Source organism: Anastrepha ludens, chromosome 3 (genome assembly GCF_028408465.1).
Source record: "Anastrepha ludens isolate Willacy chromosome 3, idAnaLude1.1, whole genome shotgun sequence".
In the NCBI taxonomy this organism is placed as follows: domain Eukaryota; kingdom Metazoa; phylum Arthropoda; class Insecta; order Diptera; family Tephritidae; genus Anastrepha; species Anastrepha ludens.
The window spans coordinates 34,872,784-34,900,113 of NC_071499.1; the positions used below are offsets into that span (position 1 = coordinate 34,872,784).

Genomic DNA, 27,330 nt, shown 5'->3' on the forward strand with positions numbered 1-27,330 from the left:
TAGGGTGATTAGAGATCTAGTTCTGTGCTCATTCCTTCTAAGCCGAAACCTGTCTAGTTACCCCACAAGTGGACTTATAGTCCGTTTGCATGATCCAGACCGACTTGACCCAGAGCTTGCTTAGAGATAAAAAGATGCCCGCATAGTGGGCAACATTAACTAATTGAAGTTCAGTTCCCTCCTAACCGGCTCATCCGCTGCGCAATTTCCGGGAATCCAGACACCGTTCGCGATGCGCCCTTAAGAATAGCTCTAAATTCCATTGCTACTTTGGGAGAAGTATTATGGCAGCTTGACTGTCAGAGTAGATAGTGATCGCTTGGGCTGTAACAGACTAGTTCCTAACCCACAATGCAGCCTCTTTTATGGCAATTAATTCAACTTGAAAGACGCTGCAGTAGGCAGGTAGCCGTTGACTTAGATTTAGTAGTTAGGCACAGTGCATGCCACTCCTGGACTTATTGTTTAGTCTTTAGCCGTCAGTAAAGATGGCCACCAAACCTGGGTTATCCCATTCACATCTTTCTGGGATTCGTGTGAAGAAATTATGTTCAAAACAAAATTGTGAATGGTGTAAGCCAGTGCGTACCCGAAAGGGTGCGATTAATTTTCGAGTGTCCAAATCTTAAATATAATATTTCTAGGGTAGGCAAGAATTCAGTTTGATTTCGTTGCAATTAGCCCGTCGGCTCCCGTCATGTTCGTCCTAACAACATCCGATGAGGCGTCCCTTGGATCCTGCGAAAGTTTTCGGGACCTTTGCATGTTGGTGATGGCGAGTATCGTGAAATATTTCTAGGGTAGGTAAGAATTCAGTCTGATTTCGCTGCAATTAACTCGTTGGCTCCCGTCATGCTCGCCCTAGCAACATCCGATGAGGCGTCCCTTGGATCCTGCGAAAGATTTCTGGGCCTTTGCATGCTGGTGATGGCGAGTATCGTGAAATATTTCCAGAGTAGGCAAGAATTCAGTCTGATTTCGCTGCAAATAACCCTTCGGCTCCCGTTATGCTCGTCCTAACAACATCCGGTGAGGCATCCCTTGGATTCTGCAAAAGATTTCTGAACCTTTGCATGTCGGTGATGGCGAGTTTAGTGAAATATTTCTAGGGCAGGTAAGAATTCAGTCTGATTTCGCTGCAATTAACCCGTTGGCTCCCGTCATGCTCGCCCTAGCAACATCCGATGAGGCGTCCCTTGGATCCTGCGAAAGATTTTTGGACTTTTGCATGTTGGTGATGGCGATGAAACAATAAGCTGTAAGAACTTTACAACGACATAGACATAGCGCATTGAATAAATATACAGCGGCATCATTGGATGGGTGATATCGTGCGAATGAATACACACGCTCGGGATCGGAAAGTATTCGATACAGTACCAGCTGGTGGTAGCAAATGAAGAGGAAGGTCCTCTCTGTGTTGGAAAGATGAGGTGCAGAAGGACTTGGCTTCATTTGATGTGTCTAACCGACATCGGATGGCACGAGAAAGAAACAACTGGCGCGCTTTGTTAAACTGGACCAAAATCGCGTAAGCGGTTATTGCGCCAATCAAGAAGAAGAAGATGAACAAAGCCAATGAAGATTTCTAAGTATTCAATAGTTTTTAAATTGAAAGCAATGATACCAACTTTTTTGAAAAACACTGTATTATTTGATGCTTTAATCTTTAAGTAAAGCTTCTGCAGTTATTTCCATCCACATTTCGGTGACTGCGAATGATTCACCTAAGTTTACTAATTTCAATTATTTATTTATAAGGCACTTACATGAATGTTTAGCAGTCTTAAAGTGAACAAATTTAACTACTCCTTCATATTTTTCAGTATCCAACTCCTTTTTGCAACCACATCCGTGTATACGTCCGGAAATTCGCTACCACAACCATTTACCACATATGAAGCTACACCGACTAATTGGCCATTGTACACGGCCGGACCACCAGAATCGCCCAAGCACAAGCCACTGCCCACAGTCTTGTTTAAACATCTCATTGAGTCTGGCAATGGACCTACTCTTCGAATACATTTGTCATAGCTTATAGCGAACTCAAACTTGAATTTCAATAGATAAGTTGTTCTGCTCTCGGATACGCGACCCCAACCGCTGACGATGACTGCGCCGCCTTCAGGTATCTCCTTTTTACGAAGTGGAATGGAATTGATTACGTCGTTGAACTGTAGTGAGCTCTCCAGTTTCAGTAGAGCGATATCACTAGCAAGCCCAGTGAGTAAATACTGAGGATGGATTATCACCGCGGAAGCGTACTTTACAACCCCACCTAGATTGAAAACGGTTGTACCCGCACGAATGCTTATTAGCCATGGTTCGTAAGCGCTGTCGTCAACGCAATGCCCGGCCGTTAAAACATAGTTTGGGGAAATGATTGAGCCACCGCAAAGTTGCACGAAAATTGTTCGATCACAAATCACCACCACCTGATATGGAAATTGTCCTTTTGCTGCCGTTCGGCCACCAAAAATGCGAGTTTGAAGTTGTCCATGAGGAGTAGCAGCTGCACTGGTCTCAGCTGCATTCAAATCGGCTGTGATGAGCGCTACGGCTGCTATTAAGACAGCTAATGACCAAATAATGGCAGTCGGTTTGTTGGAGACATTTCTAGTTTTCATGCTCAAGTAGAGTTCGTGAAGAAAACAAACTGGAATTATGGTAATTTTCTTCCAAACACTTTCATTTATCTACGAGAACGTGTAAATACATATTCATGAAAGAATTCAAAGTGCTGGCCCTGAATATTTATTGCCAACATCGGCTTTGCTTATTTCTATTGCAAAGTGAGATAAGAGTAAGTGCTCGGAATTCTTTACTTTAATTGAACCAGACTTGTAATTGAAAGTAACTACAATGTGTGATGCACTCATACAGTACGTTTCACTGGAATAAGAACAACGTTTATGAGATATATAGGTAAAATAATAAAGTACTGATTTAGGTTAGGTTAGGCTGAACTGGTTGACTTGCAGTCGCGCATAGACCGGTTCGGTCCAGATGGAGTTCATTAGTTATATGGGTCCACCCGCATGATGCCTGTTTCTATTTCACCCCACTGCTGAGATCTCTTCCAATCCGTCAAACTGTGGTGCCCTCAGATATGCTCTACGGTTCCCCTTGAGTCCTGCTGCCTACACTTTCTACATTCCTCGCTGTCCGAGATTCCTGTCTTATAAGCATACGCCGCTACTGGGCTATGTCCCGTTGGCACTCCTATCGTAGTTCTACAATCTCTTGGCTACAATTGGCTAAGGTTCACCTCCTATTTGTGACGTGTGTCTTGACCTTGTTCCTCAAATAGAGGGACCTACTGTTTTAAGCCGACTCCGAGCGTGACATTTTTTTTATCAGGAGCTTTCTCACTGCAGAAATACACTAGGAGGGTATTAGAAACAACTTCTTTTATTTTCATGCCCGAGACTCGAGCTCTCCCGAATGGTAGTCACGCACCAACCCCTTCAGCTACGGTAGCCGCCAAGGTTTCCAAGGGTTCAGCGTGGCCACCATCCAGCCTCCGTAATGGTTTGGTGGGAAGTGTCTTGTAAAGGCGTTACATCCCTTCATTTCTGCCAAAACGAGGTTAAGGCCAGGGCAAAAGTGTACCAAGAGGATTTCTAAGAGGTCGTGGTGAAGCAGTTAAGCAGTACTCTCTTCAATGGGGAGCGTGAGATTATCCAGCAAGCTCCCGCCCCAGCCCACCCAGCAGTGACTTAAAAACAATACTCCTGGGTTGACATTTTTCAATTTCAGACCAACTCAATTTGAACCATGGCAATATATACAATCGAACAACGCGTTAAAGTTATTCAGGCTTATTATGAAAACGGGAGTTCAAATCAAAATGCATATCGCGCACTTCGTCAAGAAAATCATCTTCAGTGATGAGGCACATTTTTACCTCCGTGGATTCGCCAATAAGCAGAATTGCCACATTTGGGCGAATGATAATCCAAGAGTGATTGCCGAAAAACCAATGCACCCACAAAGAATGACTGTTTGGTGCGGTTTATGGGCCGGCGGCATCATTGGGCCGTATTTTTTCCAAAATGAGGCCGGTCAGGCAGTTACTGTGAATAGTGTTCGCCATCGTGAGATGATAACAAACTTTTTATAGCCCGAATTGGAAGATATGGTTGTGGACGATATGTGGTTTCAACAGGACGGTGCCACTTGTCACACAGCTAACGAAACAATGGCTCTTTTGCGTGAAAAATTTGATGGCTGAATAATCTCACGTCGCGGCGATGTCAATTGGCCGCCAAGATCATGAGATTTGACACTGTTGGACTTCTTCCTTCGAAGTTATTTGAAAGAAAAGGTGTACCTCGATAAGCCAGCAACAATTGAAGAGCTAAAGGATGAGATAAATCGCCACATTAACGGCATAGAACCTTAATTATGCCTCAGCGTCATCGAAAATTTGGACAATCGGATGGAGGTATGCCGCCGAGGCCGCGGCGACTATTTAGGCGATATTTTGTTTCATGCGTAATTGAGCTATACCAGTATTATCATAATAAAGGGATATGACAATAATTTCCTAAAAAAATTGTATTTTATTCAAAATCAACACCGGCCCTTGAAACTTAACCACCCTTTATTTACATGAGCGAAACATGAAACATGTCAGCTGAAAGCTCCAGAAAACTTCAAAAATTCATCAATTGATGTCTCTGAGTCATTCTTCGTATTTGGTGGCCAAGTACTTGGGTGTCAAACCAATAATTGTTCAGGCGCAGTAAACAACAACCGATTAATTTGGAAAACTTAGATCCCAAATGGAGATGGATAGTCCTTACGCCACAGAAACCTGCTTCCGAAATCAGGAGAATGACCCTCGATTGGAATAAAAGCGGATCGCGTAGAAGTGGACGACCTCGAGGCTCTTTGAGGCGCAGTCTTATTGATGAAATCAGCGCCACGGGAGTTAAAATGACGTGGTTTCTAGTCAAGGCGACGGCTGAAAACTGAAGCTATAGCAACTAATTTTTATTATTATTTCAACTTTGATTGACAAAATGCAAATCTTGAAGTAGTTGGCAAGCCTTTATTTCTGGTGCTGTTAAATAAAAATAACGAAACTAAATATTTGGAGGCCACTGAGGCCAATAAAATCATGTAAATCGACTATGGAATATTTAGTGAAGTTACCAATCAAAAGTTCAAATTGTCGAAGCTGGAAAAAGCTCTCAAAAAAGCACACACACCCGTTATGTTCTAAACACAAACCAAAGAATGTTAAGGAAATTCATTCATTTGCCGCTTTTCTGCACAAAAGCGTAATTTTCTAAGAGTACCGAGCGCAGCTTTCTCTCTCGCTTTGGTCGCTTAAGTAGCGAAATTTTGCTCATTCTACAGGAAATTTATAGTTATGCCGCTAAGGATAGTTGGTGCGTACATCGACTTCATCCTCAAAGTTTGTCCTTGGCGAGTTTGATGATGAGTCTTTTTGTTGTTTTTGCCATCTCACCTTCAAACCTTATGAGTTTCCGTAGTTTTAATGTCCTTTGATCTTGAATTTTACGAGGGAAGTGTAATATGAAATGGCTGAGTGTGGAAGTTGAATGTAATTTAATTGCTGCATTTCAATAAAAATTTCATGGAAGTTTACGGTGCAGAGGAATAAGTTAAAGTGGCATGAGCGTTAAATGAAATACGCAGAAAGTGGTATTGGGGATATTAAGAAAAATAAAAAAAAAAAATTTTTTTTTTAATTTAAATAAAAGCATACAATTTAAATAAAAATAAAAAAAAAGCAATTTAAATTAAAAAAATTGAAATATTCTAAAAAATGTTAAATAATTTATTATGTTTAGTTTCTTTTAATTACCGCATTTAGTAAATCCATTTACTTTTATTTTTTCACTCAGTTTTCTTCAGCTCCTGAATACTCAAACTATTTGGGATATTTTCAATTTACTTCTTAATCACCTTCCGCTTCACCTTTGTGCTCTCTAATTGTGTGCAGGCTTTATTCCCTGTTTAATTTCCTCTTCACTCTAGGCTAATTTCGAACACCGAGCACATGACATTGAACTCGCATCACGTTTCAATTTCAAGGCAGTCTATTTTTTGTAAAATACACACCTACACACATATATGTATATGTGTGTATATATACAAGCAGCTAGGAAAACCAACCAAATCTGTAAATAAGCAAGCATTTCTCTGCCGTTTCCTTCACTGAGATAAGGAATAGTGAACCTTAGTGTATAGTAGTAGTAGTGTGGTGAATATAAGCTGTACTCAGCTGTGACGTCAAAGGATTTATAAAACATTGGCGCTGTGAGTGCGCGCGTCTGTACCTGTACCTGCAGATGCAGTGGTTTTTGTTTTGCTTTTGTGTTCACAATTTTTGGCAGCGAATTCTTTTTGAATAAGCGCCAAAAAATATGCAAAGAAATAGTTATTTGTCATTGTCGTTTGTAATATATATGTAAATGGTAGCACTAAGATGCATGTGTATATGTATGTGAGTGTAGCGCTACCGTACATATCATTCATCTACTTCAAAAGTGTCTTAACTCAAAAAAAAAAAAAAATTATGGGAAAACGGCTTCAAAGTGTTCAATTGACCAGGCCTCCCTAAGTAAGAGTAAAGACATATTTTCTTCTAATGAGCCACTGTTAACAGAAATCGTCATGAATTTGTTGAATGAATTTAAAACAGCAGCTTATGGTGATTTGCGCACTTATCTGAAAAAAAAAAAATTATTAGACTAAATGACAATCGACGAACTTAAAAGGCAACTTATCAGCGATAGCTCCCCTCGGGCAACCTACAGAGGGATGGCGAAGCAAGTAAAGAAATCGGCCAGAAACGAAAAGAGAGAGTTCGTTGAAGACCTTTCTAGCGATGTCGAAGCGGCAGCAGAAGTAAACAGCATGAGACAGCTGTAGCGCATAGTTGGCCGCCTAACTAACCAGCGGAGTAACAGCAACCAGCCGATCAGAGATCTGAATGGTGCTTTGCAGACTTCCATTGAAGACCAGATCCGCAGATGGAAGGAACACTTTGAAGCACCTAGCAACTCTGCTCTTAGCAGTAAACCTGACTTTGAAGAGGGCAGCACAACAACCAGCAATAAAATAACAACATCCTTCCGCAGTCTAGCGGAAATTAAGGATGCAATTAAGAAGCTGAAGCTCAACAAAGCTGCGGGCGAAGATGGCACACAGCCTGAACTAATGACTGCCGACCCGCAAATATTAACGCAAATTCTTCATACACACATTACCGCCGTCTCGAGCAATGCAAAGCTGCCTCCGTCCTGGATAAAAGGCATCATAGTGAAGCTGCCCAAGAAAGGCGACCTGCGTGATTGCGGCAACTGGCGAGGAATAACCCTACTTAATACCATCTATAAAATTGTAGCCGTAATCATACAAAGCAAACTCAAAGATATCGAACGCCTTTAAGAGACGAGCAAGCTGGTTTTCGCCCTCACCGAAAGCAGTGTTGACCAAGTCAACCCACTTCGAATTATAGTAGAACAATTAGTTGAGTGGCACTCCCCGCTCTACATACTGTTCGTAGACTTTAAGAAGGCGTTCATCGTATGGAGTTTCACCAGACTTTTGAAGACCTGAACTTCGCCGATGACATCTGCCTCCTCTCTCACAAACTGTCTGGCATGCAAGCGAAAAACTAGTCGGGCTGGCAGGCACTGTCGGACTGGAGGTCAACATCGCCTCGCTTGGTCCAACTGGAACTTTCTCCACTCATATTCCATCAAGGGAAGAGTGGGGGGGCTACACTTGGGGGCACGGCCTGGTGAACTTGTTCACGGATGGATTGAAGTTGGAAAGAAAGTTTGGCGGAGGGGTTATTTTTGCGAGGAGCTCCCCATCAGACCCAAAATCAGGTTATCGGACTACTGCAATGTGTTCCAGGTAGAAGAAGCCGCAATCAAGGAAGCAGCTATTGGCTGCTCACATGCGTACTAACAATCAAGAAAGTAAATATTTACTCCGACAGCCAAGCGGCAATAAGGGCCCTCGGGTCAGTGACGGTGCATTCGAAACTGATCAGGGAATGCCTGGCCTCACTTTCGATTGCGTCCGAATTCTTTGACATAAGCCTCTTCTGGGTTCCTGGTCACAGCGACATTGCGGAAAACTGTGAAGCGGATGAGCTGGCCAGACATGGGGCATGTGAGGTGATTTCCCCGCAAAGAGAGAAATTTAGGATCCCCCTGACTACCTGCGGCCTGCTCCTGGCAAGATGGGCCTCGCGCCAACTCAGCGAGCGTTGGCAAGTACACAAACTTGTAAGGTCGCGAAATCCTTCTGGCCAAATGTGGATTGGGGGCGTTCGGGCGAGCTTCTGAGGTTGACAAGATATCAGCTCTCGAATCTCGTGGGTTTTCTCACAGGACACAATGCGCGAGGAATGCGTGCTGTGAGACTTACAGGGTTTGGTTGAAAAGTAATGAGCCTTATTTTTTTTAAGCAGTTTCATTAAACCTTTTGGCTTATACAACTAATATTCTTCAAAATAGGACCCTTGAGCGTCAATACACCGCTGGTAACGGTCCTTCGACTGCAGGAAACATATTTTAAACTCATCCGCCGGAATCGCGTTCAATTCGGCTGTCACAGTTTTTTTGATCGCCTCGATGGAGTCGCGTCTCAAGTTTTCCGGTCACGATTTCCCGCACATTGTAATAAGTTAAATTTAACTCTTCACTGATCTCACGTAGACTAGCACGACGGTCAATGTTCAAAAATTCATGAACCCGGTTCACATCTTCGTCTGTTTGCGACGTCGAGAGTCTTTCAGATCGCTGTTCGTCTTCGACGTCCTCCCGGACTTCCTTGAACGACTTGTGCCACCGTTTTACCTGGACACTGGACAGAGATTGGTCCCCGTAAGCATCCTTGAGTAGGCCAATGGTTTCAGTACTCGTTTGGTTTAGTTTTACGCAAAATTTAATCGAGTAACGTTGTTCCAACGATCGCTGCATTTTCGCCACTGCAAAATCCTAAAACACTTTTAAAACAGCTTTCACGCGCGGAGCGATGTTGACTGCACCGCTGTTGCCAGCGAACTGGGACCGGTTTCTTGTGGAAAGCGAAGGTCCAACGATCATTCTCCCCCACCAGCCAGATATCTGGGCTCTTACTTCTTTGCTATGCCTGCTGATAAAGCTGGCGTTGACATTAAAAATCTCATGAATTTCATCAGCAGCACAAAGCGTCATCGTTCATAATCCACACACTCTAAACCCATCTTCCTACCCATCCCACCACCACCTCTCTCCCCCCTCTCATTTCATCCCATCGTTGTTTTCTCTTTCACCTCACCTCACCTCCTTCATAATAGTATCACAAAGGACGAATCCGTTTATCTTCATTCCAGAGAGCTCATTCCTTGGGCAACCGTTCCAACCTCACCTATATGGAGGATGGGCATGTCCCATACTTTGATTCACCACTTTTCTATTCCATTTATGCCTCTCTTTGGCATTAAATGCAAAGAAACAGTGTGCTTGAGAGTCTTTAAAATCTGCCTAGCGTGCAAAGTTCATTTCACTGAAATATCAAAAAAGCAATGCCCAGTTCTTCCTATTTGATTGAAAACGAAAACATTGAACTTTACAAAAAATTTGCTGACTTTTTTCAAAACTGTTTACAAGGTGCTTTAATTACACAATTATTGCATTTTTACCACCTCTGCCACATTTTAAAAACCATAAAATTTCACTTCCCTCGAAGTGGTCGATGTAGGAATCAGCCACTTTGATTTTCCTTAAAGCGCCTTTCATTCCACCTCTTTTAGCTGGGATACTTGTATTTGTATGTACATATATATGAGATATGTGTAGGCATATGTATTTGTATGCATTGCTGCTATCTAACAACGTTGCTTTTCATTATACATATTTTCATGTCGTTGCACTGTCCACTTGACATTGAACCACAGCCACCGAAACTTGTCGACTTAAACGTAACGTACCAGTTGTACGAGTTATTCCCTGCGCTTCCATTTCTTTGATGTTTTCATATGTGTCGCTTCGCTTTTTCGTTTCCATTTCATACACATACAAGTATGTATACATCCAACTCTATTTGTAAAAGCCTAAAACATTTCGAAATTGTCAACCATAACTGGAAACTAAGCACTGCAGCCAAAAAAACATCCGCAAACGAAAATGTTTCAAATATCTCTGTAATTGCAATATTGTTGTTGTATTGTTGTGCATTTAATCAATATTCAATTGAACAAGATACACAATTTACCATCAAGCCTAGACAAAAATAGAGTTAATAACATTTTTTTATAACATTTTTGTTGCAAGTGTAGCAGCATCAGAAGAACCTGCAGTTTGGCACACGATGAACTCTCACAGTCGCCAACCTGTAAATACCGCGGTTCCGAAGGTAGACAACCAAGCCGAGCACAGTGTAATAGGACTATGAATAAGTTCGTGCGGTTTTTTTCGAAATTTGAAACTTTATTGACGTAAAATGGTTACAAATTTAATATTCAAAATATTGTCCATCGCTTACTACTACTTTTTCCCATCTTTCTGGCAATTCACGGATTCCCTTTGTGAAAAATTCGGTCGGTTTTGCCGCAATCCACGAATCGATCCATTTTTTGACTTCATCGTAATTACGGAAGTGCTGGTCAGCCAGGCCATGTTGCATCGATCGGAAGAGATAGTAATCGGATGGCGCAAGGTCTGGACTATACGGCGGGTGGGGTAGGACATCCCATTTGAGCGTTTCTAAGTATGTTTTGACCACTTGTGCAACATGTGGCCGAGCATTGTCATGTTGCAAAATAACTTTGTCGTGTCTATCGGCGTATTGCGGCCGTTTTTCTCGCAGTGCTCGGCTCAAACGCATCAATTGTCGTCGGTAGACATCCCCCGTAATCGTTTCATTCGGTTTCAGTAGCTCATAATACACAACACCCAGCTGGTCCCACCAGATACACAGCATAACCTTCAGGCCATGAATATTCTGCGCCGACGTCGATGTTGAAGCATGGCCAGGGTATCCATACGTTGCCCGACGTTTTGGATTGTCGTAATGGACCCACTTTTCATCGCCAGTCACAATTCGATGCAAAAAACCCTTTCTTTTGTGCCGTTGAAGCAGTTGTTCGCATGCCATAAAACGGCGTTCAACGTCTCTTGGCTTCAATTCATACGGCACCCAATGGCCTACCTTTCGGATCATTCCCATGGCTTTTAAACGTTTGGAAATGGTTGATTGATCAACTCCCAAAGTTTTTGCAACCTCTTCTTGCGTTTGAGCCGGATCTTGATCGAGCAATTCCTCCAATTCGGTATCCATGAACTTTGGCGGCGCACCCTCGCGTTCTTCGTCTTCCAAGCCAAAATCACCACTTTTAAAGCGTGCAAACCACTTCTGGCACGTTCGCTCAGATAGAGCATGCTCACCATAAACTTCCACCAAGATACGATGACTTTCGGCTGCTTTTTTCTTCATATTAAAATAATGAAGAAGAATTCCCCGCAAAAACACATTATTTGGCACGAAATTCGACATTTTCAAGTGTGGTAAAAATATTGTTGTTTACGCTTCAAATAAAAAACTTATACTGACGTTTGTGCCTTACGACAGTAGCTCTCCAATGAATGTTTGGAAATGTGGATCGATGGAATAATAATCAAGTTACGCCATCTGTTGTAAAACCGCACGAACTTATTCATAGTCCTATTAAAAATTATCAAAATGTTTCGGTCGATGCAGAATCACCTTTCTGGAATACAGTTCACCAATGTTGAAGGTATTAAAAAATGGCTTGATGACTTTCTCGGCGCAAAAGATGAGAAATTTTTTTGGGATGGAATCCATAAATTGCCTGAAAGATGGGAAAAAGTTGTCGCTTCCCATGTAAAATATTTTGAATAAAATATTTTTTCTCTTTTATACGTAAATAAATGGTATTTTTAACAAAAAAAAAATGAAATTAATTAGTTGTACAGCCAATAATACAGGGTCCGGCATTCGAAATGTAAAATTACCAATTAAAATGGCCATAAATTTAGTTTGGAAAATTACTTTTAGTCAATTCAAAGTAAAAAATGGGTGAAAACTAAACAAAATTAAGAATAAATTTACTTTTGCTCGATATGACCACCTTGTGCCTTGACAATGACCTTGAGACGGTCCAGAAACGAATCGCAAACTGCCCGAATGTGACTTGCAGGTATTTTGTCCCACTCGCGGACAATGGCTTTTTTTTAGCGCCTCGAGAATAGTGAATGTTTTTTTTATATTTAGTTCGGGCCTTGCTCTCCAAAATGGTCCAAAGAGAATAATCCATCGGACTCCCATTTGGTGAATTTAAGAGCCACTGTTTGGATGTTATGAAGTTCGGAACGTTGTTTTTCAGTCATTATTGGTTCAGTCGAGCTTTGTGAGACGGTGCCGAGTCCTGTTGAAACGTCCATGGTCTGCCGCCGAAATATTTGTCTGCTCACGGCTTCAAAGTAACCTCCAGAATACTTTCCCGATAATATTTCGGATTTAGCTTGACGCCAGGCTCGATGAAAATGATTGGAGAGCGCACATCTGCGGTTACAACGACCCAAACCATTGTCTGTGGCGGGTGCTCAATCGATGACTCAAATTCTCGTATGAACGGTCGATCAAATAAACCCTATCGTTTTTGGAGTTTACGAATTGCTCAATTCGAAAAACTTTCTCGTCAGAAAACACAATGTTCGGAACACGGAAATTGACCGCTTTCAGCCAAGCGTAGAAACTCCTCTCAAGTCCGACTTGTTGCTGCTGTGGTGTGAGATCATGCGCCTTTGGGATCTTGTACGGCTTGACTTTGAGATCATTTTCCGGTATGCGGCGAATGCTACGGTCAGATATTCTAAGTTCTTTCGCCTTTTAATTGGCGCTTCGTCGGGGATTTCGCTCAAGTCGCTTCTTCACTTTTTGACCTATTTCACGCGGCGTTGCAGTCTTTTGATGACCACCTCCATGACGTTTCGCGATGCTACCAGTGTGGTTGTAACGAGTAATGGTGCGATAAACAAAAACTTTATTTCTTCTGAGGTGCTCGAGCTCACGAACAATCGCCTGTTGTGATTTTTCAGCCAAATATAATGCAATCACGCTATTACATTTTAAACCTATTACTGATTTTCTTGTTTCGCGTTTACTCTCGGAAAAATGCTTCTGCGCGCTTGTAAACAATACTCCGGGCTGCCATTCAGCCAACTAACAGACAGCTTTCAGTGCCGGGCCCTATATGATTGACGTTATCCGGAACTTTTTGCGAATAAATACAGCTTTGAAATTGACGAAAAGATGGTGTGTGTCGATGCTCTTTTCGTGGGTATTTTCCAAGATTTGGCGAACGCCGAGGAGCGACTGCTATAAGAAAAAACTTTTTCTATCATTTTGCGGAAACTCGAGCCTACACACACCCGAATGGTAGTCACGTACCAACCCATTCGGCTACGGCGGCCACCCAACATTTATCTTCACAAATTCTACTGACTTTCTGCTGCTTATTGGAACCACATCACTTTTGTGTTCAACTAATTCCAGGTTCATGGACGTCGACCACGCCTTGATCCGCTGGCGATCCTTACAAGATTTTGAAAATATTTCCCACCATTACCAGCGCGATGTCAACCGCGAATCCAATGATTTTGCTTCTAGGAGACATATTCAGTCTTAGAATTCCGTCGTATATAAAGATCCATAGTGGTGGGCCAAAAACTGGGGGACCTATGCTGATGAGTTGAACTCTTTAACGCCTTTGTCGATTCTAAGCCTTAGTTTACGGTGCGTGAAAAAGATCCCAATTATTCTGGTAATATTACTATGTAGATGTCCTATTTTAGTGAGAGCTTCTAGAATATGCTGTTAAAACCGTTTTTAATGTCCAGGGCGTCCACAGCGCAGTAATCTTGTTTCCCGTCAAACCATCTCTTGCCCTCAATGGCTTTTGTTGCTGACTCCGCCACGCATTTGATAGCATACTCTGTTGAGCGGGATTTTCTGAAGGCGAAAGGGTATGTGAATAAAATACGTTAACTTTCTGCAAAAGATGATAGCCTGGCCAAAATATCTAGTTCACTCAAAAAATTTTCCCGTCGTATCCAGTAAGCATAGCGGTCGGTAAGACTTGGCTTCACCAGGCCTTTTGTTATATATATACTGGGTTGCCCATTTCGACGGACCCATGTGTTTTTTTTAAATCAAAGAAAAACACAATTTTTTTGATGTTGACGATAATAATCATTTTATTTGGTTCAAATAGACATGTTGACATCACTTTTTGAATATGATATCTCTCAAATGACCACATTGAGCCTGCACGACGTATTGTGCCCGTTTTGCAGCATTTTCCATAGTTTTAGCTAACATTTCGGCTGGAATAGCGGATATTTCCTCACGGATGTTATTCTTGAGCTCTTTATGGTCTTTGGCTTATTAATATAAACCTTTGATTTTAAATATCTCCACAAGAACGCGAACGCGGTAGCCAGTCAAAACGCCATTTTTCGACATCAAACGACGAGGAAACAATTTCTTCAAAAAATCGATTGTGGTGCGTGGAGGAGCACCGTCTTGTTGAAATCAGAACTGCCTCATACGCTTTCGACGAATAATTGGCAACACAAAAGTGGTTATCATATCGCGATAACGCTCCTGATTGACGGTAACAGCTTGACGATCTTCATTTTCGAAGAAAAACGGCCCAATAATCGTTTTCGCACTAACGCCGCACTAAACAGTGACTTTTTCGTCGTAAAGAGGTACCTCTTGAACAGTGGCGGCGCTAGACCAAATGTGTACGTCGGCGACATCAACTTCGCGAGGCCTCTTTACTTCGCAATGAAAAAAACCGTTAAATTAAGTGAGCCAAATTATAAAACAATTTATGAGTTTAACGAGTTTTATTGTTAATAAAATGATGACAAAAAATAATTACACAAAAAAATTAAAATAGTCGAACTTTTCGGCTTTTAGCCGCTATTTCAGCTGCGATTGACAGAACTGATAACGCGGATAGTCTGTCTTGGCTCATTGTGCTTCTCAAATAGGTTTTTATCAATTTCAACTTTGAGAAACTTCTGTCAGCGGAAGCTGTGAGCAAGATTCTAATTGTAATATAAGCATTTGGATATATTTCTTCTAAAATGTATTGGATGAGTTGTTTCGCGTCGTTGATAGAGTCTAGTGAATTAGTTTTTAAAAGCTGAAGCTCTTCTTATAGTTCAAAAGGCTGTATATCACTGTTTTCGTCTTCCCGAAGTGTTGCACCTAAATCAGTCAAATGTTTGAGAAGATCCTCTTTTGGCATAGATTTCAAATAATTGATATCATAAATAAAACCAAATTGTTCAAAATATTCATTGAGCGCTGTAAATCGACATTCGGTATAGACTATTATAGCATATTATACCATTGTGTTAAAATAAATAACTCTGAACTGTATTTCAGGAGATTCAACTGGTTCATCAGTATGTTCGTAACTAAGCATTCATTTTTTCCTGGCTATTCTTTTTTCCTTAAATTGAGACTGAATTTCATAAGTACTTTTCTCCACAAATAATCTAGCTTCTGTTACGCTTTTTTCAAATCCTGATTCAAATTCTTGAATCTAGCTACAAAATGAACGTAAAGTATCAATAGCGACTTGCAAGTTGACTTGAACCGATTGCCATAGTTTACTTATATTATTTACACGTAGCAAAACCTCATACCACACGTGTAATGCAACAATAAAATCAAAAGATAACATTTCCTTTAGGACTGCTTCACAGTCGCTTAGAGTTTCGGAATCATCAGTTTTATTTTTCAGTTCATTCACAAATTCGATGACATCATTAAATTGAAAAAATATTGCTTTTACTGCTCCGATTCTACTCTCCCACCTCGTTTCAGACAGAGTTTGTAAAGTCAATTTTAATTTACTTTTTACTATCGCCCAACGCTTCCTTGACTTTGAAAACAGCACATAGATTTTATTGATAAAGCCGAAAAATGTTTTGGCTGTCGTTGAAGAGTTAACTGCATCTATCAAAAGTAAATTCCAATTATGGCATCCGCATGGTGTGAAGAATGCTCTTGGATTTATATTGAGTATTCTTGTTCTGATACCTTTTCTAATTCCGACCATATTGGCGCCATTATCATATCCCTGTTCTCGACAGTTTTGGAGATCTAGATCATTTCTTTCCAGTTCTTGCAATATTGATTTTGTTAAATACTCTCCTGTTGTTTCTGCGACGTCAATAAACCCAATGAAATGTTCTTCTACAGCGCCAGTAGACAAATTGCAAAATCTTAATATTATTGACATTTGTTCAACACGCCTTACGTCCCTGGTAGAATCGAGCAAGATGGCGTAGTATTTTGCTTGTTTAACCCTGTGTATCGTTAATAACTTATTTAGACATTAAAGTAATTAACTCGTTTTGGATATCGTGGCTCAGATAATGTTGATTAAGTTGTTTTTTATTAATACGTTGCATATGCTCCCGTAATGTCGGATCATATTTAGATAACAACTTAACTAAGTCTAGAAAATTGCCACAAATTTTACTATTGTTCAATTTCAAGGATTCTCGATGAACTCTAAATGCCAAATTGTGTTAGGCCAAGTAGTTTATTATATCTATCAATCTTTCAAACAAATTATACCAATGCTTTTGGGATTCCCTAATCAATCTCTCGTCATCCTTATCTATTGTTTTACCGTGTTTGATTCTTCACTCCATGTGTCCTTGACTTTGTTCATGTCTTTGCAGTATCCGACTCAGATCCTTCCAATCACAACACCTTCTTTTACTATCTGTGTCTGCAAATGTGAAAAAAGTCTACATGGTAAGCAATAAACTTTATCTTGAGACATGGAGTAAGTTAACCATCTGCGATGTTGCGTTTCGCCGTTACTCAATTTTCTAGTATAATGAAATTTAGAAAAATGTCTTTTACTTTGGTCTTTTGGGTAATTTTCATCAGATTTCTCTAGGTCTTGATCGGGACCCTTTTAAATTAAGAGATGGCGCTGCGCATCATTTAGTGGCAATACCCACTTCCCCGGATCTAGGTCTATTAATGGTTCGCTTAAATGAACTTCTTGCTCTTGATTTTCTGACTCATACAGAAATTTGGGTCACAGCAGATTCACTCGATGTTGAAGGTATAGTTGTATCAGAAATTTGACTAAAGGTTTCATTGAACTATGTAGCTGATTCTGGTTCAGAAAATACAGATTCATCACGTGACTCTGAAGCAGTGGCACCTGAAGAGGGCTTTTTAAGAAATATCATCATACTGGAACTCAGAGCTTGGTTGGATACAACCGTTTGAGCCTTTCTTTTTCTTTTTGACGCACCGGATTTCCATTTTCTCCCTACATCTCTGTCTCTAGAGGGTCCTCCAGACATGATAACCTTAAATATTTTTTAGTTCAGTTTGGTAAGAACGCAATGTTACAGGATACAGATTATAAGAGTTGGTTGATGATTATTACACAGGGAGGTCCTGGATAAAGTGAAAATTCGAAAACCATGGATTACGATACATACCCGGAACATTTTTTGTCAAACTTTTTGTCGAAAATGAAAAGAAAACGACTATACAAAATTTACGAGTCAGCTGCCAATTTGTATCATCATCATCTCAACCGGTAGGCATCTACTGCTGGATATTGGCCTCCCCTAAGAGCGCCACCTTGATCAGTCGCGGGCCTATGGTCTCAATGGTATTTGCACTTTATCCATGTCCACCCTGCATATGTATGTACGTACATGCCACAGATCGAATATTTTTTATTTTTTTATTATTTTTTTATTATATTATTATATATTATATTATTAAGAAGGCAAAGGTAAGTAGCACCAACCTACTTATTTTTTTGAATACGTAATGCAGAAGAAACTTATTATAAGCAAGGTCTTTCTATGGAGAAGTGAAATAATTCGTTGTAGGTACCTATTCATTCATATGATTTTGTACTTATTGTAGGAACACCGCAAGAGATGTAGGTATGTATGAAAAAAGAACTCTGTGAAAATAATTGTTACGAATTTTGACGCATACAAAATATACTTGAAGGCATTGGTCGGGAGACGAAATATTTCTATTATTTCGAGAAAAAACACTAGCGCAAGTTTAAAAATAAGGAGGTAGGTACTTTACTTATCTAGGTAAATATAAATATGAATCTATTTCTTTACTAATATTACGAGTATTTACGACTTATAAAAGGTATAGGTAACTATTGATTTTGACGAAATAATTTTTCTTGATCACTCTGCCGAAAGTACGGTGTGTCTGGCCGCATTTGACTCCAGGAAGAGCGACTTTTGAGGCCTGCTCGAGCTGCAGCGCGCTCTAGCGGATTACAAGACTTTCGTGACCGGCTCGGCTTCTTCTCGGCCACCATCTCACACCCGCCAGGAAATCCAACTTTCTGGCCTTGGGTTGTAAGATACTATCGTTAAAGTCGTTAAAAAGTTGATGTTGACTTACCTTAACATAAGGTATGAAATTAATAACAAATACCGTAAAACTTTTATCCACTAGAACGTCGGGGTGATGACTTTACAATACAATAAAAAGAAACTTTGCGCTTGCGAGTCTGCCAGTTGCCGTATGAAGAAAACTACTCTCACAGACAAATGAAATACAGATAAATAAACTAAACAACACGGGGACTCCCCGTCCAGAGTCTCGTGCGGCGTGCGCGAAATCGAGCGCTCGATATTGGCATTGGACGCTCATAATGAAGAGGACACACACACATTATGTTTGTATATATGCTAAACTAAGATCTTTTGCACGTATAACTGATTTATTTATTGCATTCATAGGTTTAGCTGCACCCATGAATTCAATCAATAAATAAATGATAAATTCCATACACATTACTTACAAATATTTTCACCCAATAAAGATATCGTGTCGGGCAGTGTGTGTGAAAACGCTCATAAAGGCAAAGCCAGGATGATTGGCGAAACGAAAATAAATAGGTAACTCTTATCTGCGAGGCCCCCTCAGACGCGAGGCCGTCGGCGGTGGCCGACGTCGCCGACGCCTAGCGCCGCCACTGCTCTTGAATTTCGTGAGGCGATCTCATCCGAACGCCTTGGTCGGTTTTGATTTGGCCTCTTTGGATTAGAAAGAGCATCACCAGTCGAAAACCTTTCGTCCAAACGTTTAATGGTGTTCTTAGAAGGCGCACTTTTCACAGTATTTAATTTTTTATACGCACGTTGAGTTTTCACAATTGACTTCTTTTGTTGAATGTAAATTTCAACAACTTGGGAGCGCTCGCGTGGCGTGAACTGTTCCATGGTAAAGATCTACTTGGACTGACGCTTCCAACGCGATCTGACGTCTCTGTCAAAAGATACAGGGTTGTCAGATGGGTCCGTCGAATATAGGCAACCCTGCATATATAATTGGCGCGTGCAGTCTTTTTGGGTGTTTGGCCGAGCTCATCCTCGTATTTGTGGCCTGCGTCTTAATGTTGTTTCCACAAGCTGTGGAGGGACCTACAAATATTTTTATGAGAGGCTTTTTTATGGCAGAAATGCACTCGGAGGCTTTCCATTGCCTGCCAAGAGGCGACCTCATCAACTCATTCGGGTACGGCGACCATTGTGATATTACCCTTGGGTGATACCCTTCGGTAATAGCACAATGGCTTGCATCTTCCACATCTTTGGGAAAATGCCTTCGTTAAGACAAGAGAAACTTTTGGAATTTTTGTTCTGAATTTTAAAATTTTTATGTACCCCTCAGCGCATTTCGCAATTATCAGGAAGTTCATTCATGCCTTCAAATTTCCGAGTTGCAAAGTTGGCTCCTCTTATTTTTACAATTATAAATTTTATTTCCAATCGTCATCCTAATATTTTTTTCTGTTGGATCACATCCATATGTAAGTCTTCCTGCTTAAAAAACAAGAACTGCTTTAAAAAAAAATCAATCAATAATCAATTATCGATTTAACTGATTACCCACCAATCACCAATAGCTGAGTGCAGCAACGTGTAAATGAACTGCACGCACTCTGTAGCCACTCAATCATCTGGGAATACCATACTACATATTTACTTGTATATATATTTATACAAGGAAGTACTTAAAGTCAAAATTTAATGACATGTTGAAAACTCAACTGTTAAGCGTAACTAATAGCCTGGAGCAGGAAACCACAGTTTCAGGACAATAAACTTGACATTGGCCACAGTTTATGGCAACCAATAAATAAAAAATATGTATGCTGTGCATTCGTTTTATGGTAATTAATAAATAAACAAAAAATATAAAAAATAAAAGAGCAAAACGCTTAGAAACCTGTGTGTTGCGAAGCCAAAATAAAAATAAAAACTGGTAACTGCATACAACTAAATGATTTACTGCAATCATATGAAATATTTTCACACTACACCAAATTGAGCTGTTAAAAGTTATATACAATAACATTTATGTAAATCGAAGGCACTTAACAGCTGTTGATAACTTTTTATCGCTGTACCAGATAATGTTAATAAGCACTAACCGGAAAACATTCATTCATGGACATTCTCTGCATTAACATTTTCTGGCTGAGCTGCGCGGAATGGAAATTGCTTTTCTAACAGAGTTCGGTTAATTCCAGTGACGCTGCTGCCACTGTTATTTGTTACATATGTAAATGCATTGAAGTGGTTTTGCTGTACGTTTTGCTGCACTGCGTACTTTCATGCAGCAAATAGTGTGACGATTTATTTGTTAAAAAATAATTGAGCTGCATCGATGATAGTTATTGTTATAATCTCGTTTATAACCCCGGATAATCGCAGGAGCAATTTAGAATTGGTGTTTTAGGCTAGAAAATGCCGACAACTTAGCACATTAAAAGGGTACTTTTTCGTGGAATCATTTTTTATATATATCACCGTTAAGTATTTTGCAATAATTTTGACTTTACTAAAAAGAGTAAATCTTTGATGCAATCGTGGAAAATAATTTCACAAAAATAACTGACTCGTCTTGTCATTCGCATTAATATTTAAAAACTAAAGGGTTTTCCAATAACAGGTGTTATTTTGGAATGGATTGCGCTATCGAGAGATCATTAACGGCTTTTTATGGCCGGAACTGGATGGCGGCAGCCGTAGCCGAATGGGTTGATGCGTGACTACCATTCGGAATTAACAGAGAGAACGTTGGTTAGAATCTCGGTGAGACACTAAAATGAAGAAAAACATTTTTCTAATAGCGGTCGCCCTTCGGCAGGCAATGGCACAACCTCCGAGTGTATTTCTGTCATGAAAAAAGCTCCTCATAAAAAATATCTGCCGCTCGGAATTGGCTTAAAACTGTAGGCCCCTCCATTTGTGGAACAACATCAAGACGCACGCCACAAATAGGAGGAGGAGCTCGGCCAAACACCCATAAAGGGTGTACGCGCCAATTATATATATATATGATTGGATGGAATGATTGGAAGACGGTGCTATGTGCCACACAAGCAACGAAACCATTGATCTTTTGCGGGAAAAGTTTCCGAACCGTGTTATCTCTCGAAGAGGTGATCACAATTGGCCACCGAGATCTTGTGATTTAACACCTTCTGACTGTTTTCTTTGGGGCCACGTGTAAGAGAAGGTCTACGCCAACAGCCCAGGGGCGATTCAAGACCTCAAAGATGGAATTCGTGAGGCTATCGAGGACATAGGGCAGTCACTTTGCAATTCGGTTATGGAAAATTTCATGAAAAGGATATTGTCCTGTAAGGGTGGTCGTGTACTTTTCCACTATTAATGGCATACCTTCCTCTTTATAATGAAATAAACATCCGATCATTTATAAAAAAAATAGCATTTTTTCTTTGAATATCAAAATCACACCTCTTATTGGAAAACACTTTATATTGACGGTTTCGGGCTCTATTTCTTGGCTCGTCCAATTTTCTCCTTAAAAGTAGGAATGTAGCGGAATCTAAACGCAGCTCCTGGGCGGCAACTTAGAATCGCTATTAAATAGATAGATAGATTCATATATTACTTCATTTACGAAGGCGATTCAATAAGTAGCCGTGTTTGATGTCAGAGGGCATTCCTGAGGGAAGTTGCTGTTAGCATCGTGTGCTGTCATCTATCAAAAGACGGCAAAACACATTTCAGACTGATTGATAGGTTAGTTTGGATTTGGCAGCTATTCGAGTAAAACGTGTTTCGTGATGTTCGCTAAGATGGAAGAAAAACAGTATCGTTCGGTAACTCACTTTTTTTTTTTTGGATGGGAAAAAATGCGAGGAGATAAAAGTAAAGCTGGATGCTGTATATGGGGACGTTTCGCCATCTATGACCACAGTTAGATGTTGGTTCAACGAATTTCAATGTGGGCGAACATCCGTTTTTGATGAGGAGCGACCGGATCCCCGGCAGACGTGGTTACAGAGGAAGTCATTCCAAAAGTCCAGGACATGATTCCTGCTGATCGACGAACGAAAGCACACGAAGTAACAGAGATCATAGGTGTATCGACCTGAACGGTAATTAATATTTTACATGATAAATTGGCGATGAAAAAATTGTCGGGCCTTTGGGTGCCGCGATTGCTCACAAGCGGATGCGGCTGTTAAGTTCGAAGAAGTATTTGGAGCAATTTAAGAGAGATCCGAAGGAATATTGGGGTCAAGTTGTCACCGTTGATAAAACCTGGATTCAGCATTACACACCAGAAAGCAAGCAACAATCAAAACAATGGATTTCTCCCGGTAAATCTGCTCCAAAGAAGGCGAAGACAGTCCCATTGGTCGGAAAGGTCATGGTGACGATTTTTTGCGATGCGAACGGATTTTTTAGAAAAGGGAAGAACGATCACTAGGCAATACTACAGTGAGATATTGGACCGCTTTCACAAAAAAATTAAGCAGACACGACCGCATTTGGCGGAAGAAAAGGTGCTACTTCTCCACGACAACGCACCAGCACTTTCAACCGGAGTTGTCGCCGTCAAACTGCATGAATTGTGTTATGAACTGCTGCCGCATATCCCGTATTCCGCCTATCAAGCTCCCTGCAACTTTTTCTTGTTCCCTAACATGAAGAAATTGCTCGCGGGAAAAAAATTTAGTTCAAACACATGCCAAAGCAAAGTCATCGCCAAAGCAGAGGCGTATTTTGGAAAGTTCGACAAATTCTATTTTTTAGAGGGGTGAAAAAATGGCCGGAGCGTTGGGAGAAGTGTATCTTTCAAAAAGAGGAATACGTTGAAAAACAATAAAAAATTGAAAAATGGTGTCTTCATTTCTAACCTAACACGGGTATTATTGAACCTATTCGTATAACTTAGTGGTGGCCGTTAGTGGTCATTTAATGCGGATTTCGGAGTGATGTAGCATATCTGGCTTGGTCTGGTGAAAACAGACTTCGGTCAAAGGTGAGTGTTGTAGAACCTTGATTACCAATTTTATTGTATTCAGGATTACTGGTAACGCCTTTGGCAGCACTAAACAATTTTTTGAAGTGCATTTTGTGCGAAATAAGCTTTTGAATTTTTATAATTTAAATTTGCCTCTGGCACCGCTATACCAGTTAAGTTGAGTTAGTACATCTCTTTTATTTATTTTTTTATTTCAAAAAAGTAAACAGGATATTTTGTATTTTTGTCAAGGAGTTGGGCAAGGTTGTCTGTTAAGTTCGATATTGTTTTGTCTGTCTTAAATGATTTGAACGAATTTCTACCGGATGGAATATATGAGGCTAATCGTTGCATTAAGGGGTGGGGTCTAGAGCTCAAAAATTTAGGGTATTTTCAGTAATTTTTTTAACAATAAAAAAAATTAACAAAGATATTTTAATTTAATTTAAAAACGATATTTAATTTAACTTTATACTCATATAAAAATGTATTTTAATTTTAATAATTTAAAAAATGGCGTTGAAGTTGACCCTCCCAAAAAATTTGACCTGGACGGTGTTGTCCATTTTGGCTTTTCTATTTATCTGAAACGCAACAACCAAAAAACTTATTAATCAGTATGACTATAGCTATGTCCCTATGTACTAAAATAAAAAAAAAACTTTGTCAAAATGACCAGTTTTGAATTTGACACTATAAAACTTGGTTTATTTTCACTTTTTTAATAATAAAACAAAATACGCAATAATTGAAATTACAATATGATTTTAGTACGGGCGATAGCCATTGAAAATTTCAGACGATTCGGTTAAATAGTTTTTTTTTACAACATCAGGCCGAAAAAAATAGTTTTGATATAATTGAGTTTAAAATTTTGAGAGTGCCGCGTGACTGATCTGACTCTACCTGCTAAAATGGTTGTAGAATCGAAAATACTGGGAATATCCTTCCAAAAATTTGACAGTATTTTTAGGAATATACTTTAGAAATATCAAAAAAAAAATCGATTTTTGAAAATTCCACCTTAAGCTTCCAATGTACGGCTTCTGTCCGAGTCTCCGCCCGTGTTGCAAGATATCATCGATGCAATACGAGATTACAGCTTTTGTTGAGGCTCTAAAGTCCAGCAGAATTCTTGCTTCGTAGCAGTTGGAAGCTTGGCGATGAAAATATAGAGGCTGTCATTGAATATAAATATTTTGTTTAATGGTGCACAGGTTTGGAAGGGTGAAGAAAAATATGAACCAGTAGGGAGACTTTTGCGTTTTTTTATTCGAAAACTGATATTTTTGCCTGCAAACATGTCGAATTACCTGATTCACATCGAAACCAATCTTCTTTCGCAATATTTACATACTCTTAAGCTCATTTTTATTATCTTTTGCACTGTTTTTCTCTGCCCAATGACAGACTCCGTATATCCTTGCTAAAGAGTCTGTGCGTCCTGGTGTACACTGGGTTAAAAAATCGATTTGATGGAAAGGGTGAAAGATTTATCGCAGACTGTGAATATGCGTCCATGTCTCCTAAATGTATTTTCTTCTTCTTCCTTAAGGGCATATATTCCGCAGTTTATAGAAAAACTATATGTCAAAGAATTCTGAGTACTTTTAAAGTCAGCCAAAAAATCTACATCTAACGATTTATATCCTCCTGGTCTGTCACTTACAAACATCAACTATTTGTCTTGCCTGCTTATGCTATAAGTTTGATCTTTCGTCCAAAGGAGAGGGCTTATCAATTCAAAGCCTTTTAAAAAGTAACTTCTGCCGCTTGTCCAGTTTGTAACTTGGATGTCTCAGCAAATATTCAGCGCGTCATGGGTACCTATCGTATCTATATAATTTTCGTTGTGATTATCAACGCACAAACGTACTCTGTACAAATTCTTATCCTGCTGCCTAAAATACAGAGAGCTTTTTCTTAATGAATTCTCGTAATTTGCTTGTTATTTGTTGTGCACTGACTAATTTATATTTTCATTTTAGGATTATTTTTATTTATTATACCCCCGAATGACAACTTATGGGATTAGGGGTTGTTAGAGGCTCGAGGTTACTAGTCAATTGCTTTATTTTACAAAAATAAAAACAGTATTAATACATCATGTTTCGACTTGGCTTTAGCTAAATGTCGAAAAAAAATAATAATTGTAAAAGTTATCGCTGTTTGTGTGGAGCCCGTTTCTCCACAAGTCTCTTGCGGTGATCATCACAAGCCCTTGGAGATTCATCTAAAATCCGTCGGACAAGAGAAATAAGTTTTGTTAATAGATAATCTTGTGTCTCGCAAAATTAACAATGTGGCGGCCTCAGAAAATATTCAGGTTTTCGAGAAAAAAACCGACGAATAATTGTTAACAAAAAATTGAAATTTTTGAAAAAAAAATCCTTCGTTCAGGCACGAAAAATCAAAATCGGTATAAATTTTATTGAAATCTACCAAGTGGTTTTTAAGTTACAGTGATCACCAGTTCAAGAAACATAGTTTGGAGAAAAACGCATTCAAGGTTTAGCTACTTGCTCTCGAAAGCTCCGGCGCGCCCAAGCACCCTTTGTTAATTGTTAAATAACTCGAAAAGTATTTGTCGGAATCACTTAAAATTTTCACACAATATTTTTAAGGTATTATACTTTAAGAAAGTGCAAAAAAAAGAGTGCAAGCTTTTGAAAATTCTGGCTACGCCTAACGCCTTATGTTACAGTCGTACGTTCTGTTATTTATTATTATGCCATTGTAATTATTTGAATTTAATATTAAATAAAGAACATCAACATCAACAAGCTCAGCTATTTTTTTATTGTTACTCTCCAAGATGCCTGTAGGTAGGTAGGGTGGTTGTCATAAAGACACAATAAGACCTTTCGCAGTTCCATTGAGATACCACTGAAGCTTATCCTTACCCTACGTGTTCCTTTGATGCCTGTAACTTAATTATAATATTTGTGCTTATTTACCAATATTAAAATTTTAGTCTATTTAGCAAATTTTACAATTTTTTTAAAGCTATGTGCTCATACTACCACATGAAAAATATGTAGGAAAAAATATGCACAAAATAATTGCACTTCCAATCACACTGTACTTCATTACACTCGTAGTGACAAGTCACATCAGTAGCAATGACCAACGACAAGCATTAAAAACAAATAATAACAAGTAGCAGCATTGACGGAATGATTTTAACGCAACAGAAATATGTAGCAGTAGCGACAGCGTCCGCGCTCATGTTAACAACATGCATGTACATCAACATCAACAACAACACCAGTTCCAACGCACCACACAACACACCCACTTCGTTGGAGTCGAGTTCAGTGCTGCACGCAGTCAAAGCATAGTGAAAATTGCTTTCAGCTTTCAGTTGAGCTGCAACGTTACAACCAAACGGTTCGGTTCCAAATCACTGCGCTTTCGTTTCGATTTCGTGCGTGTACATGTGCTTGTGCTGATGCTCGCAGACGACTCTGTGATACGGTAGCGTTAAAGCATATAAACTGAAAATACTTTACCAAAAGAAAGTAAAAAATAAAGAGAAATAAATATTTAATAATCAGAAAGGAGACATTGGTAATGACAGTGAATTTCGACGGCGACACAATTTGTGTGACTTGAAAAGTGTACGTGTGTGCCCCCGTATACATACATACTCGTATATGTCGAACGCGAGTATTGTCAAAGGTATATTCAAGCATAATTGCAGAAATGTGTTAATAAAGAAAGTATAGTAAATATGTATGTATAAGCAGACAAGTATTCGTAAGCGTCAAAAGCTCGAAAAAAGTCAATTAGTAAAACCTCAGAGCAGCTCAAAGTCGGAGAGTTGAATATTTATCTTTAGTTTGGTCACATAAAAAAAATAAATAAATATAATAATATGTCTGTATGTATGTGCATGTAAAAACCTTTACAGACAGGCAGCAGCCAAAGTTCAAGTCA

General features: G+C 39.7%; 2 protein-coding genes across 5 annotated transcripts in view; one reads left to right on the forward strand and one right to left on the reverse strand.

Moving 5' to 3' along the window:
- Positions 1-1,644: 1,644 nt before the first annotated feature.
- Positions 1,645-2,670, reverse strand: LOC128856353 (serine protease SP24D-like). The gene is made up of 2 exons (XM_054091651.1): positions 1,770-2,670; positions 1,645-1,712 (listed from the first exon to the last, which is right to left on the reverse strand). Exon 1 carries the CDS (start codon positions 2,628-2,630, stop codon positions 1,806-1,808), a length of 825 nt encoding a protein of 274 aa, XP_053947626.1. The 5' UTR covers positions 2,631-2,670; the 3' UTR covers positions 1,645-1,712; positions 1,770-1,805.
- Positions 2,671-26,766: 24,096 nt separating this feature from the next.
- LOC128857393 (carboxypeptidase M) overlaps positions 26,767-27,330 on the forward strand; it is a 73,636-nt gene continuing 73,072 nt past the window's right edge. For all 4 annotated transcript variants that reach the window (XM_054093135.1, XM_054093136.1, XM_054093137.1 and 1 more), the window contains exon 1: positions 26,767-27,072. The gene's annotated coding sequence lies outside the window, so the exon portion shown is untranslated. The remainder of the gene's footprint in view (positions 27,073-27,330) is intronic.

Excerpts from the sequence above, each read along its gene's own strand:
- LOC128856353 (XM_054091651.1), bottom strand. The coding sequence starts at position 2,630 with ATGAAAACTAGAAATGTCTCCAACAAACCGACTGCCATTATTTGGTCA.